The 16,799-nt window shown below is 41.7% G+C and overlaps 1 protein-coding gene across 1 annotated transcript; it reads right to left on the bottom strand.

The window, feature by feature from the left end:
- Positions 1-1,206: 1,206 nt before the first annotated feature.
- On the bottom strand, positions 1,207-16,189 carry pcsk1 (proprotein convertase subtilisin/kexin type 1). Its single transcript, XM_071494760.1, has 14 exons — positions 15,796-16,189; positions 14,502-14,606; positions 14,264-14,386; positions 10,722-10,868; positions 9,544-9,620; positions 8,692-8,780; positions 7,780-7,952; positions 7,227-7,439; positions 6,986-7,086; positions 6,604-6,837; positions 5,180-5,337; positions 4,952-5,085; positions 4,536-4,697; positions 1,207-3,513 (listed from the first exon to the last, which is right to left on the bottom strand). Exons 1-14 carry the CDS (start codon positions 15,982-15,984, stop codon positions 3,079-3,081), a joined length of 2,340 nt encoding a protein of 779 aa, XP_071350861.1. The 5' UTR covers positions 15,985-16,189; the 3' UTR covers positions 1,207-3,078.
- Positions 16,190-16,799: the final 610 nt, after the last annotated feature.

The raw sequence follows: 16,799 nt of genomic DNA, 5'->3' as shown, positions 1-16,799 counted from the left end.
AGTGGATTAACATTCTTTCCTCCCGTGCATGTTGGAAGTATGACAATGAACTTAAGACAATAGATGCTGCTAAAAAAAACCTCTTGGGTAAAGAATAGATGCTCATTATTTCCCTTACAGAAAATGCAGGTTTAAACATCTCCAGAATTTCATAAAGGAGAGTAAGTAGGAGGTAGAAAGACGTAGTGTATTAGATTAGACCTCAGTTCACGTCAGCAGGATGTTGTACTCTTGCTATCCACAAGGTGGTGGCATTTAATCGGAAATACAATGGGAGAAGCTATTGCATGTCAACAGTAAACATAAAGAGACAACATATTTTAAAGTGCAGAGAATCTGAGTGTCATTACCATCAAGAATATTAAGAAATAAGAAAATTTACTTCAATAAAAGCCCTAATAGAAATCTCTATTATGTAGTCACTGAACTCGACAAGATTACGTGCGTGTTTGAGTGATTGCAGTATGTTTCATTAAAACTGTTTGTTAAAACTCTGGATTAACAGTGTGTCTCTCATCAGCCTTGATGATTTGGCCAGATTATAAGAGCCAGAATTAATTTTAGCTTTGGACAGTTTTAGAAAATTTTAATTAACACGATTGAACACTTGCTGTAATTTCGCTAAATGTGAAAATGAGAATGCTAATATGTTGATGATTAGCAGGTGTAATGTCACTTAACACAAAGGTGAACTGAGGCTGACGAGAATGTAGTTGGTTTTGCAGGTATTTGGTCATAAAATACAAAGTATTAGACAAATTAAAACTTTTACTTGATGATGGCGCTGGATGAAAAGTTGAAGGATCACCAAAGTGATTACAATTCATCCACTAGGGCACCAAGGATATCTGTACCAAAATGTCATGGCAATTCACCCAGCGGTTGTTGAGACATTTCCCTTAAAACCACAAATGTCAACCTAAAAATGGCAGCAGAGAAAAACCATGAAAGCCATCCATGAATGTCTACAAAATGTTGTGCTAATACCTTCAATTCAGATAAATCAGGCTCGTGCTAGCTTGTGGTGACTAACACAGCTAGTGTAGCTAAATAAATGGGTTATCTCATGGAACAGAACCGACAGAAACTATACAACCACTGTTCCTTAACAAAATAACTTTTTTTTTTTTAATGCATTTTTCTTTTTATACTTTTATCACATCCAGAGTTACTGCATGCTGCCAGAGACTCAAACAGACTCAAGAGGTCACTTTGCAGTTTATTACGATAAATCTTATTATTTTTTTGTACATACAGAAATTGCAAGATAATATTGGTTTGTGTAAACAACTTTGGACTGAAGCATCAGTCAAAAACAAACAAAGAAAACAGCACGGGCTACTCTAAAGAATGGATAAATTACAGGGTGCATGTAAAGCGTTGTCCCAAACATCTTCTTTCTCCTGTCACCTTGTTGGCAGAGAGGTGGGGCAGGCAGTTCCAAGCTGGAGGACAGAGACTCTGCATAGAGGCTTTATCAACACTTAGACTAGCATCTGTAAATTGATCTACACCACGCGGAGATGAGTACGCACATTTATTACAGCATATATTAAGGCGTTCGAGATGAATCTGCTTGAAGTTTGCAATGCAGAGCCCCCATACTACAGTTCCCGGTCAGCTGTGATAGGTCCTTTAATACCAAATAAATAATACCAGAGAAGTGGTTCAGCTGCAAATATTAAAGCAATAATCTGTCTAGGATTCAAGGAACTGTTTGTAGTTGGCATATTACAGGTGATGGACAAACAACATGTTTGTCATTTGCACAACCACTGAATACACAGAAGCTTTTTGACAGCAAAGATTTTGGCAGTGTTTATTGGTAGTTATGATAACTACACCATCTTTGCAGTTATTGGGTGAACTGTGCCATGAGAAAATAAACTGTTCAAGGGTTTGATACTGTATATATTATCTCCATAAACTATGAGGATCCTTAGAAAAATATTTCATTTAATGCAGCATTGTACTTATACAAAATTAAAATTGCACAAGAAGATTCAACTGTTATTTTTTCCCACTTTGAATATATCTCTACTCCAACTGAAAGACTTTCCAGCGCTCCTTCTGTCACTCCTTAACAGCAGAGTTGAGGTTTTTTTTATGTTTTATCCTTTTTAAGAGTGTATTGGTACAAATGTATTCTCATCTGCATACTTTTATAGTAAATAATCTTTCACAATAAATATATTTCTCTTAATACTTACAGTCCAGAATACAATTCTTTGACTCTCTTGAGCGTTGTTGACACCCTGAGAATAAATCTTTTGTCAACAAGTTTAAACAGCTGGTCAATTTCAAATTTTGTTTTGTTCTGAACGAATGCTGACTCTAATTTAATGACTTCGCGTCCATTTTTTTAAGAATCAATTTGTCTTCAAAACTGAATAAAGAGAGTAGATTATATATATTAGTGTGAATATACTGAGAAAAAAAAAACAAACAATGAAGGACAGATGAAAAATACAAAAGAATAAATAGAAAATGGAATTTTGAAAGTTAAGATTTTAGATGTCAAGTGTTTTCAAAACCGTATTACAATCATTGTCTTTGTATAATATATAGATAATATATAGATACTAATAGAAAAATTCTAAAGGTGGCATGCTTGAGCAGGCAGTGAAGAGAAGAGAGACAAGGCTTTCCCCTCCTTTTGTTACGACATAAACGCTTTTACTTTGCTTTCACTACATGGACGTACAGGCTGTAGTAGAGAGGCTCTAAACAAGTCCATGTTTTGAATCATATGGGGACTGTGTCAATTTTCCATGACTGAATGAAAGGAATAATGAATGAATGGTGATTGGCAGATGAACGTTAAGAGATCAGATATGCAGCATTTTGGGGGAAAAATAGAACTGAGTGGAAGAGTTTTCTTTCCTGCTTTTCTTCTCTTTTCCTCAACTCCTTTAATGCCTCATCCCATCCCTCCACTTTCTCTCATCTCTTCGCCTTGTTCCTCTGCTCCCCAACCAACACATAACCATGCTACCATCTATATTTCTCCTCTCCTCTCCTCTCCTCTCCTCTCCTCTCCTCTCCTCTCCTCTCCTCTCCTCTCCTCTCCTCAGGCCTTCACTTGCGGTCATCATCTAACATTTCAAACAGGGCCTGCAGCAGTCGGTCATCTCTGTGCCTGTATGGCTTGGTGCCGTAGAAGCCATCGCTGTAGTCACTGTAGACACTGTCCTCTGGGCCACGGTACTTGTTGATCATGTCCAGAGCCTGGTACAGCTTCTGAGGGGGGAGTCTTGTGGCAGGAGGAGAGAGGCTCCTGTCCTGCTGCTGCTGCTTCCTCCAGATGGAGGAGGAGGAGGAAGGCCTGGCTATGGCCTGGGGCTGCCGCAGGGCTGGGGTCTGCCTGTTGAAGGCTGTCTGCAGGAGACGCAGCAGGGCCAGAGAGGGGGAGTAGGGTGAGTTTGAGGGCTTTTTGGGCACCTTCTCTGGGTTGGAAGAGGGAGAAGCTTGTGCAGTTTCTGTCTTAGGAGGTGGATGGGCCTGTGTGGGCTCCTGAATCAGCCATCAGACAGAGAGGAGACATGTTATTGGTCCGTGATGCAAACAAAAATGATGCTTGGAGATGCTCATCTGACTACAGACAGCAAAATTTATCTATTTTGATTGGCTCCAAGAGAAATGATACATTATGTTGCAATTACAGTTTCATAACATGTGTTTTAAAAAATCAATGGAGTACTCAAGTACTTGCACTCCTCTCTGTTCCTTCAATATGTAGCTAAAGCAGCAGCCAGTTAGCTTCAGCTGCCTGACAACCTCAGAGTGACGAGACTCCAGGTCTTGTCTAGGTCCCTGCTCTAAAACCACACAAACCCCTTGTAAACACTTCAGTTTGTGTAAAGAAGAGGTAACAAGATAAGTAGTGAGCTTTATAGGTGAAGTTTTTGTTACCTTAAGACAGAAGGTATGCTAAACTAATCTAACTGACTGCTGAATATAGTGTATATATTATAGCAGAAAGATATGAGGGGTATCAATCTCATCTCATCTAATTCTTTGCAAGAAACTGAATAAACATACCTCCCAAGATGTCAAACTGTTCTTTTAACCGTTAGTCACTGTTTTATTTTAAAACCATCGTTCTGGAGCACAGAGCAAAAACAATGGGGAGTATTTTGTTGTATAAATGTACTATGCACTGTACTGTACTATAGTACCAATAATCTAATAAAACTGCTCTGCATCAGATTGGATTGTAAATTTATGTGGCATAATGAATCATTTTGTATGAAGGACACTGGGTAGCTATTACCACTGTAACAGACCAGACACAAACAAAGTCCATTTCATGTCTCGACTTTCTCTCTTTATCATTGAATATATCTTTGGCATTTCACTTGAGGTTTGTGTTTTTAATGACTGCGACAGCTCTGTCACTTTTATGTCCTCTGTTTTGTGTTACCAAGAGTGAGTTTAGTGTCGCTACAATCATGGGGCCTAATCCCAATCCTCCTTTCCTCTAACATCCAAACCTTTGTTTCTTTGTAGACCATCGCCTGTAGTTTGGTACTCACCTCCATCATGTCATCCATATGTTCTACACCACGCCTGTCATTCTGCACGGCGTTGTAGGGAATGTACACTCTAGGTTTCTTCATGTGCTCCGGCTTCTCTGATGTTCCATGAAGAATCAACTTCCAGCTCAAAATCCGACCCTCGTTCTCCATACGGCCTGACTGTGAGAGGAAATAATGTTGTTTAAATCTCAGGAAAAGCTGGCAGGAGCCCAGCACGTTGATTATAATAATACCTGCTTGCAAAATATTTCTGCAGCATATATAAAATTTTTATGCTTTTGTGTATTTAACTACTCAATCTAAATGTTCCTCACTGCTTTTTGAATGTAAAAGGGGAATTCTTGCTTCAACTGCATGTAGAAATGTCAGGCTGAGAAAGGGTGTTTTGTAACTCAAATATGTGTGTGACTCACAGTGTCTGTGATCTTTAGAGTCCATGTACCAGCAGGGTCTTCTCCCCACGTATGGACAGACATGAAGTCCCAGTTTCTGAAGCCGTTAGAGGATGTGTCCCTCTCTCGCTCAGCCAGCAGCACTGTGCTGGTACCTGAGGGAAAATCAGACATGTCCGAAGGGATAGATCAGTTGAGTGCTTTGTTATTGCACTCATACAGGCGTGTTTGTGTGTGTGTATCTCTAACCGGCTGGGGAGGTGAGCGTGATGTGCAGATCTCCTCTCCTGGTGTATTCAATGCTGGCCTCCACCTGCACATGCTCCAATGAGCGGACTGCGTTCTCCTGCCCCGCACAGGCTTTGGTCGGAATCTCTATAGTGATCTCCCCTGCTGCTTTCAGCTCCCTGTGGGATGCATTAAAATAGCAGGGAATGAGACACACAAACAGCTCTCCATGACAACAGAATTCTATCATATGTGCCATGTAGTTCCCGGACATGTTGTCATTGCTGTACGTAGGTCTGGGAATCTGCAGCAGGGTGGAAAAAACATGTAACACTGCTCCATGTACTGCACACATTACATATTATTCTGTGATAATTCATGATTCCAAATCATGGGAATGTTAAGTACATCACACGCATACATAAGATGCATAGATTTCATAGATTTGGATGCTTTTGGTCACTCATTTGCAAAAACAGTTGATCCCTATCTCTCCCAGACATGAATGAAAGGATTTCCGTGTTCAAGCTGGCGTAAAGCTGGAGGGGGTTGTAGACCACTAAGCATTGACGGAAATGTAGAGCCAAATCCTCTGGATTAAACGGGGATGTAGCAAGGTAATGGGGAAACTGGGTGTCAGGGCTATTGAGTCTCATAATCCAAAGCAAATTACAAAATGCACACTTAAAGAACTCAGAACTCAGACGGCCTTAGCAGCTGTTGGTCGTACAAAATGAAGCTAAGGGGTTTTTCAAGTACAAAGTATAGCTGCTAAGATTTAGCCCTCGATTTTCTTGGCCTGATAATCCAAAAAGGAACACAAACAAAACATCTGGCTGGACAGCAGCTGGAGGTACTGCTTCCTCTAAGTTTCTGTCCATGCTTGAACACATTGTTTAGCAATTAATAATTATCAAAAAGTGTTGATAGTTGACGACTGACCTCAAATTTAAATGATTGCAGCTGTCACCACGAAAAAGAAAAAAAAAACCTTTATAAATCATTTTGATACATTTTCATGGCATTGAAAGCCCTCCCAAGCTTAAGACTTGTTATTGTCACGACTCCACTCGAATAAAGCAACAGATGCGTCTTTAATAACGCAGATGGTTTTATCTGTTTGCTTTATTGGACCGAAAATGTCAGGACAACAGCAAGTGAGTCTCTCTCTCCTTCTTTCTCTCTTGAATCAGATACATGGCCGAGACACCATAAAGTCAACAACAGTGACTTTGAAGAGGATTGCACTGCATAACAAACTTCATCATGACAGTATAGAAATTATAGCAAGTGTAGTCATTACAATCCCATATATGAATTGGCTAAAGGTGCACACATTTAAAAATAAAAATTGCTGCCACAAATCCTGGGCTGTTTGCAAAAAATAAAAACAGAAACTACAGAGAAAAACTTCAAAAAAAAAAGTAGATGAGAGATAGATATACCTCGGCTGGAAAGAATCATCCCTGACGATGCATTGCTTCTTTTCAGGTACATGCTTCCAGGTGGCCGGGTCAGCGAGGTCCACCAGGGCTTTAGCATTCAGAAGGCCAAAGCCAAATCGGCTGTTGACCATCAGTCCTGCTCCGTTCCTTTTCCAGCCCGGATTATTGGCCAAAGGATCAAACTCAGAGGTCCAGACTACGATGTGCTGCAGGTCTCTCCAGGTTAGATCCGGGCTAATGCAGGGAAGATGGACAGGGAGGCAGACCAGCGAGTATTTACTGATACTGATATAAAAGTCTCAAATTACTTCATACATTATTTCAAAATATCACATTATATCAATATATATATAATCAATATATATATATCAGTATTGCATACTTTTGCTCCAATGCCAGGGCAAATATCCCAGCAGCCAGCGGGGCAGAGGCCGATGTTCCAGTGTGAGTCTGAGTGCACTCATTGTGGAGATCAGCACTCGTCTGAAAGCAAATTCATAGATTAAGATGATATATTTCTTTAACAAAACTACCATGATTTAAAAAGATGTAATGTCATATAACACAACACAACACAGCTTAACGTAAAACGAAAATAGAACAGAACAAGTGTAGTCACTTACAATCCTCTGGTCGGTGTAGTCTCCACTGCTGTACGCTGTAGCCAGAGTGGAGGAGCACTTCTCAGCGTACCAGGGGGACAAGCCCTGCTGGGAGGCGCTGCTGATTGAGATAGTGTAGATGCTGTCTGTGTAGCCGTCACAGTCACAGTTATCGCCCTGACGGCCCCCATTACCTGATGCCCAAACAAAGATAGAGCCTTTCCCACCGCGGCCCTGCAGAAGCCATGACAGAGAAAAGAAATGTTAGATCAGATATGGCCTTGCTGCTTACACTGCAGACACATTTTATGTACAAAAAATTCTATAATTCAGTCTAGAAATTACAATAACCTCAACCTGTTTCGATATGAATTAGACACTGTCCAGAGTAAATCTTTTCTAACAACTATGACTCATTAGAAGCTTTATTCCTATAACAGCGTTGGACATTGTCCTTATTGATTCTGTTCTATCTGATTCCCATCACTGATGCAGATAATAGCTCCCATTAGGAACCTCAGACTGAGATCACACCCACTCACTATGAGCAGAAACTTCCTGTCGTATTGTTTACCTTCTGGATGCCGTATTCAAAAGCCTTCTGGGCCAGGCGGCCAGGGCCCTCCACCGTCTTGCCATCATCGTTGGGTCCCCAGCTGGCGCTGTAGATGTCCACATGGTCTGGATTGAACCCAATAGAACTGGCTTCAATGGCATCCGTCACAATCCCATCCAGCATACGAATCCCTGAGCAGGGGGAGATTTTTTTTAGCACAGTGCTCGGTTGCTCTGCATTTACTGAAATTTAAACTCTTGTTGTCACTGGACACAGTGACAATGTATAGCTATTCTGTAGGGTGGGTGGAAAGAGGGTATCAAATATTACAATTTACCCCCTCATTCAATAAATAAAAATTGAAAAGAAAGAAAAATGATTAAAACCCTTTATTTAATTTATGTGTTAAGAATGTTTTGTTGTCAGGGCAGTAAGAACTGTAAGATGGTGCATCCTTAACATGTAAACCATTGTTTAGGTGGATTGGAGTTGAGCGATTTTGGAGAGTGACATTATGTAACCATCTCTTGTAAAAATCAGGTCTCCATTAGGAAATCGTCCCTCTCCGCTGGCTATAAATAAAATAAATAAAAATCTATGTTTGTGCAGCCATGGTATCTAAGCGCAAAGTGATGTTGTCACTTAATGCACAATTTGACAAGCATGGTTGCCCCAGCGCCTACCTCACCTACGCCCTTACTGTATTTAAGAATAACATATCAAATCTATCATTAAAACAACGGCTTTGAAAACTGATTTCTGATTTAATTTACAATTATTTATATAAAAAGCCCACAATGGCTTCAGTCACAACAGCGGCAACCAGAGCCACAACAGTGTCAGTCTCAATCACAAGTCTCCATTTTACAATTTACAACGTGCACATATTCACAAGGTACAATGATATATTTAAGAAATAAAAGATTTTACCTCCAACCTTGGAGTTATATGCCACTCCAACTCCACATTTATTGTTGTCGGCCTGCATAGCGATTTCCCCAGCACACCTGGTCCCATGCCTGAGAAGACATGACATTTAATATACACTTAAATGAAACATTCACTTGTGTTTTTGTAAAATTTGAAAATAGAAAATGCTAAACTGTTGTTTATCACATGCTGCTTTTGGCAGGAATTTCACTGTATTGTGTTTGTTTATTCTGCACTGTTTATTTCAGAGGCCACTATATTGTTTGGTTATGAAGCTTCTCTCTTACAAAATACAGAAAACTGTGAGGACAGGGCCATTTGTGTCATCTGACAATGGAGGTGCTCTGGTTGTATGGCTCTATAATTACTTCATCTGGGAGAATAGGCTTTGAACTGTGGAGTATTCTGATAACAAAAGAGCACAGGGTTGTTGGCAGAGAGGAGTGCGTGAGTGTGTGTGTGTGTGTGTGTGTGTGTGTGTGTGTGTGTGACAGCCGGCACACAGTAAGCCATTAGTGTCAGGTATGGTCTAACACTTGGAGAGGAAAAGCAGGAGAGGAAGTAAATTGAATACAGTGAAAAGTGAAGTGTTTTCCCATTCTTTGGCAGTGTCTGCTTTTACCAAGTTCAACCAATTCTTGCCTACTTCGTGCTTATTTAATATTAGATTAGGACGCAACCTGAAATAACCAAACCCAAGCAACGAAATGGCTTTAAGCACATTCCTATGAGAACAGTTCTCTAAAGCCATATGTTTGTGGTTTCATGGTTTCAAACTAGGGGCAGATTTCTTATAAAAGGCCGGTATAATAAAGTCAGAATGGTATTTCTCAGCAGTTACTTGTTACTTACTTGTTTTCATTAGTGGAGTCGTATCTGGGGAAGGGGTCTGGGTCATTGTCGTTGAAATCATAGCTGGCTGCTGCATCCTTTAAAAACAACAGACACGAAATGATCGGACATCTGTTTTTCAGAAGCTGGGGTGACGTCAGTGTACGTCAATGATGAGTAATGGTCCGGGCCAATCTGCTGTCATGGAGACGTATATGATTGGTGACAAGAGGACAGAGAGTGATGTGAACAAATAGTGAAACAAAACATATTGAATGACCCTGAGGATGAAGGAGCACTTCGCAACAGCTGTCTGCTGAGACCTCACATTGCTTGAGGATGCTGTTTTTGCATGAGGGTTGTGTCATGGGACGACAAACTGCAGAGTTTAAATGTTCCTTTTGTATTTCCTGTCATTCCTCTGCGCTAGAAAATATAATAAAATGCACAAATGATATTCTTATTAAGTAGGAAATTAAAATGATTAGATATTTTAAAGCTTCCTCTCAGCAACAGCTTTAATATCCGATTTAAATCAGCTGCCTGTGCCTGTCATTTTAAAATTACTGCTATTAAGTTATGCAAATGTGGCCCGCTCATATGCCTTGATTGTTAAGGATGAGCGTCGCGCCTGATTGAGCCTCTTTGATTAATCTGTGTTAACTTAATTACAGTGGGAGTTGTTTCCATCAGCCCTGTTGTCATACATCATTTCTTTCTCTCCCTCCCTCAGTCCCTCTCTTTCTCTTTCGTTCTATGCGCTGGTGAGGCTTCTGAGAGTGACAGCACCATTTGAAACCAAACCACAGATGGGGCTTTTAAAGGCTTTTAGAGTTCCTGTCAACAGGAGAAACTGTGCCAAAATTAAACCTTATTGAGCTGCAATTCAGTCATTGCCTTGCAATTATCGACATACAGACTGTCAAAACATTATTGGAGGAAGTAGAAATAATGTCAAATTCTGCATCTCTAAATGCAAGGAGCATTGTCGTTCCCATCAATATCACAATTTAGAGAAAAAAAACGCCTGTTTTACATCCACAGATTAAAACCCCCAAAGCTCCTCAGAGGCAGACATTATTATATAGAAGACTTATTACTGTCTTCATGAAGCGCCTTGTAAGGTGTCACCAGCAGCGTTGCTATGGAAACGGCAGACCCAGACGACGGAGGCTGTCTCCATGGAAACATGGTCTTACGTAGTTGGAGTAGATGTCTGTGTGGTTCCACTCCAGCCCGTCATCCAGGACGGTGATGACCACTCCTTTCCCTGTGATGCCTTTCTGCCAAACAGGGATCACATGCAGGTCCAGCTTTGGCAGCGAGGAGGAGGTCCGGGTATCTTGCTGGAAGAGAAGGACAGGGGTGTTTGTCATGGTGTGAAAATTTGCATCATGTTTTACAAATAGAGCTGGTGTTGCCTGGTTTGATTGTTTTCAAGATTGCAAAATTACACATCTGTTATTCAGACTTACTGAGTCTGCCTGTTCTTCCTCTGACCTTTCCAGAAATTCATTACTGGATTGTTGGCTCTTCTTTTGTCAGGGCTTGAGTCCACTCCTACTGTATGGCCACTTGTAGGCAGATTGCTGCCAGAGGGTCATGATGATACAGGCTTTTGTGTTGTCCACTACAGCACCTCTACTGATTAATTTAACTCTTACAAAGCCTCACAGCACCTCGAGATGCGCTGCGTCTCAACCCACAGTTCTTCTGGCTTGCCTCACATTCAAGCCCTCTGTTGGATTATTTAGAAATCCATCTCTGAGGCTATATAATATCACACATTGTGGGGGTTGCCAAGCCTTTTTTAAAAGGAAAATCAACAGGGAGTGGGGGAGAGGGAGCAGGGCCTATGCCTGCCTGCCTGCCTGCCTGGGGAAGAGCATGATTCAGAGCTGGAGACAGCTAAGACTAAAAAAAGAACTCACTTTGCTCTTTCGCTCTCTGCGCATTATGCACAGACACTGCAGAACACCACCCCAAGATGTGACTCATCCCTGTGATGTATCGGCTTTTTTCCACTCCCACTTTGATTCCCTGCCTTCACCCCATCCTCTCACTAGGATCACTTTCTTTCTCTCTGGACGGAATCAGTACCAGCTGACAGTGAGCAGAACTGAAAAATCAATGTAAGGCTTTTGTTCCCGCAAAGCTCAGATCTACAGTTTGCATGTTTTGGTGCTTCACCAACTGACTCGCTTGTTGATGCTGTCAGTGGTCAGCCATGCATAGACTTTAATGGTAAACAGCAAACACACACGCAGTAGATTATGAAACAAGTGAGTGGACACGTATACAAAGAGATCCTTCCATGCACAAATGATACAGACTGACACTTGCACACTCTCTCTGTCTCTCTCTCTCTCTCTCTCTCACACACACACACACACACACACACACACACACACACACAGCCATGCAGGCATACTACAAGTATGAGTCACTCCCTGATTAAATGATCAGGCAGTCACCCACTCCTGAAAGATAAAGACACTCATCCCTTCTGCTATTACCTCTACCCTCGTCACACAGCTCCACCCTCACTAATGCCTGTAGTCATCAGGTCTGCCAATGTGTACCCCTTTCCTTCATTATCATGTGTTGTATCATGTTCATTTGCAAATGCCAGAGGTAAAAAGAAAAACATGATAGTATGGTGGCTGGTGTAAAAAGGTGACACCTGAAACACTTCTTCTTTCCACTCTTTTACCTGTTTCTGCTTAGCTTTGTCCTCTCTGAATGGACAAGGAGGAGTGGGCCGGGGTGGGGGTGAATCACGATTCATCGGATGAACGGTAGCACGGCCCTTGCAGTGACACAGACATAGGCCTCGTGCTCAAATATACCGAGCGCCACTTTAGGGCCAATTCCATTAGTGTCATCATCCCTGATCGGCAAAAATGATTCACCTCAATTTATTTTCTTATTCCCTCGTAAGCATGTGACTCATGTTCAGTTAGTGCAGGTGCGGAGAAGTGGAAGCTGAGAGAACGGATCTCTCCTCCTCCCTCTCCCTCTCTCTCTCTCTCTCTCTCTCTCTCTCTCTCTCTCTCTGCACAAACACTGATGCAACACACATGTACATACACTTCCTCATTTTCTGGCAAAGTAGTGAGAAACAAATGAGAGCGATGAAGTTGATTCAGTCTTCTAATCGAATGTGATCAGTTTAATGACTGATCAGGCTAACTGATAATAATCCTGGTGACGTGGAATGGAAAAACTGTCTTTTAAATCTTTGTCTTAATTTTTTTTTTCATTTCAATTTGCTTCATTACAAATAAATAACATTAATGTTCACTGTTACATGTTGGTGGAAATGCATCATTGAATGTTATACTACGGCAACATGTAATACCTGGTCAGAATTCTATTTTATTTAGAGAGTTTAGAGCTGAAACTATTTGTTCAGTGGGAAATAGCTCAACAGAAAACTAATCAGTAAATCAAACTTTTCAAACAAAGATGTCAAACACGTCCTTGCTCCAGCTTCTGATTTGAGAAGATTTGCTGTTTCTTCTTGCTTTCTATCACTGTGAATTAAATATCTTTGGGTTTAAGATGATTGGTCAGAAAAAACAAGAAATCCAAAGATGTCACTTTGGATTTTTTGAATTGCAATGGTTTTTTTTTTTTTTTTTTTTTTGTTTTCTGATGATTTATAGACAAATGATTAATCAATTAATAGAGACAGTTTAATCAAATTTAAAAACTATGAGATTCATCATGAAAAAAACTGTTAGCTGCAGCGCTAACTGACTAACTATTGGCCTAATGTATTTGGCAGTTTGAAAAAAGTATATATATGCAGCATCTAAACTCGTCACTCCACCCCCCCACCCAGAAGCATTCAACAATTGTTATATCAGTGTAAGTGTTGTAGTAAATGGGACAGAGGTCGAGTTTATGGATCAAAATCAGCAAATATGTCATTTAAAGTGGTACTGTTGGGGTCAGGCTGTGGACAGGATAAAGTGAATGTGTTAGTAATGGATCTGGAAGAGGATGCACAGCTGTGACAATCTACTGTTCTCTGCTGCTACTTGGCCTCAATGGGCTAAAACATCCCATTCAGGGTAAATTGGGACTTAATGCACAGTGCTCTACTCAACTCTGCTCTCCATCCTGCTGGATTATAGTCTCTCCACCCCTCTCATCTCCACATGGACTGTGTTACCAATTAAGCAAATGGCTCTTTTGGTTAGAACTGCTTGATAGCATGCTATTGTTTTGTTGTTTTCATATATTTTCTCTCATGGCTATGAGAAAGCAGCGAGTGTTCAATGTATTTTTTGCATTCCAAGTTACATTTATGCCCACATGCATTCGTGCATACAGACTTGCTGACACACCCATACATACTGCACACATACACTCAATGACCCCCTATCACAGGCCTGAGGGCCCTGTGGGGACAGAAAGCGGTCAACAGTGTGGAGCTGTCCAGCACTCGTTGGGCCTGAGCACGTCTCAGGGGAGATCAGAGCAGCTGCACGCAGACAGACGGCCCAACCAGACACGGAGAACACAACATACGACCAGCAGGGTGGATCTCGACCTAGATCTCTGATTTATGGAGCACTGGACAGTACACAGTGTTCAGATATTTTCATCATGAATTAGATGAATTGTTAAGTCACTTGTTGAATATCTCATTGTCTTTTCTCAACAGGTGCCATGACAGACAAGCTAAATCCACTGCGATTTGTGTCATGTTCAAGCCTTACTGGAGACTCACCAGGTACCACTGCTGGTTCCACATCGGATCATCAAACAGCTTATCCACCGGGCAATCCCTGCACCCCCCGAGGGACGCTCGCTTGCTCCGACGTTTCTCATACTGCTGCTCTGCCCACAGCACCTACGCGCAGACAGGTGGAGACAGTTGGTCTAGTCAGTCCTTTAAAATGAGACGGTCAGGTCGGGGTGATCTGACGCAGCCTGGGACAAGACCATAGATAAAGGAGACCACTCACCCGATCATCCTCCGACAGCTGCCTGGTGACATGGCTGGCACTTCGTTTCATTCTGCTAGGATGATTGCGGTGTTTGAACAAGAAGTGGTCTTCCAGGGCCCCAATCTGCACAGAGGACGACAAGGCATGAGACAGGCTGAATATTTTATGGCAAATGGAATAATACCAGCTATCTCAAACTACATTTTCTCTCAGCATAAGCCTCAGGAATTCAGTTTTGGGGAAAGCAACATGAAAACAGTCATCTCAATTTCTGCCCTCTGTCATGTCTGTGATACTGGGTATGTTTTCTTTGTGGATGGTAAGTTAGAAATCAGATTAGAAGCCATACCTTATTCACAGGTTTTATTTCCATTCATTTCAGGTGAAAACAAACAAAACACAATGTACAGAACCCACAGGTGTGTATGCTTTTCTGTGGATGCATTACACAGATCTTTAGTGATACAAAAGCATGTGATGTCCACATTAATGTCACTTTTTCGATGTTTAAAAGCAAAACACTTTGAGTTAAGTCATAAAATATTTGCCCATTCCATAGTTGATGGACATCTAGCTCTTGTTTCTATGGAGGTTGAATGTATTTCAAACTTCTTTCTCTTCTAAATGAATGTAATGTAATATAAAAAAAGAAAGAAGCAAAACTGCATACAATGTGTCTCAGTATCCATGACACCTGAGAGCTCAATTAATCATTGATTGCTGCTACTCAAGGCTACAGGTTTCATAAGAATGGCTGAACTGGCCCGATGATTCAGTCTAGACCTAATGTTTTTATGTGGGAGAACACAACATTATTCAGTCTCACATACTGTGAAAGACACCGAGCCATGAAATGAAAGCCTGACTCCCCTGGTTGTGGGTTATCAGAAGTGTGTAAACAACAGTGAGTCATAGGTTGATTAAAATCCTGCTTTCATTTAGCAGGGTGCTGAAAATGCAATGTGTGCTTTTAGGCTATCATAAAAGCAATGAGTTTCCAGCCTAATGGCCTTATCAAGCACAGCAGAATAACTGATACAGCTATTGGCCGGTCTGCTGTTACAACACAGTTTATACAGTGGGCTGCAGGCCTAATTAACATCCTGTGATTCATTTGGCTTTTATGGTTTCTGTTTTGGTGGCTGTTTAATGACATCTTTGATATTAAAACGAGATTGTATCTGAGCTCTAATGCCATGCCAAATAAATAATATCAATCAAAGCTGCCAGCCCACATCCCGTTTTAGAGTCATTTGAAGTAATTCTTATTTCAGTCCACACTGGTGTTTCGCTCCAGGGCGTTGGTGCCTACCTGTCGGACCAGTTCGTAGTCCAGCTCCCTGGCGATCGCCTTCGCAGCGGCCAGTCCGCCTGGGATCTCCACTGCCCACTCGTTCAGGTACTGTCTGTCCCCGTAAAGAGACTCCAGCGACCGGGGAACCACAGAGCAGAGGACGGCAAGAACACAACACATCACCGCTGGACGACATCTCACTTCCATCTCAGGAAATTCAACCAGATGAGAGAAAATATATATATATATATATATATATATATATAGCCTATGTATGAATATGTATAGCAGCCAAAACTGTATAAATGCTGTGTAGTGGTAATAAAGAAATCTCCTTTAGTCCTCAAGAAACAGCTGGCTGAGATGGAGGGAAGGCGTAACTGCGCGGTATTTGTCCGACAGGGAGAGGAAATACTGGCGATTGGGAGGGCTGGTTTGTGCGCTGTGTGTGTGTGTGTGTGTGTGTGTGTGGGGGGGGGGGGGGGGGGGGGGGGGGGGGGGGGGCGGTGCTACACGTCAAATTACGGGTGCTCTGACGTCAGATTGGCGTCTACCTTTGGTGAGATGTGAGTTCGAGTCCCTGAAGGAGAAAGTCTAAACGGGAGGAGGAGGGGGAGGGACGACTAAAAATATCCCAGTTTGTCCCCGGAGGAAGAGGAGGAGGAGGAGGAGGAGGAAGAGACACAGGGAAGACCTAAATACTAATATATAAATCTATAATAAAACGGATCTGATGTGATCCTGTAAGAGCGCTGATATGTACAGGACATGTTTATCTTTGTGAAGCGGATGTCGTGCAGCATCTGTCGACGATCCGTGTGACATCACCTTTCACCAAAGCACATGCTTTTAGGGTTGTCCCATAATAAATCTATTGTCGATATCGATGAAATGCCCCCCTCTCTGTCCTCAGATTGTGATCACCGAGAGAGAGAGACAGAGAGAGAGAGAGACAGAGAGAGAGAGAGAGAGAGAGAGAGGGAGAGAGAGAGAGGCTTCAGCACCGCGGACAGCTCCACATT

The sequence above is a fragment of the Trachinotus anak genome, unplaced genomic scaffold, assembly GCF_046630095.1.
Source record: "Trachinotus anak isolate AG129_WGS33_773 ecotype Australia unplaced genomic scaffold, CSIRO_AGI_Tana_v1 ptg000013l, whole genome shotgun sequence".
Taxonomy (NCBI): Eukaryota; Metazoa; Chordata; class Actinopteri; order Carangiformes; family Carangidae; genus Trachinotus; species Trachinotus anak.
Note: the sequence above shows the minus strand (reverse complement) of the source record. Positions and strands in the feature narration are given on the sequence as shown.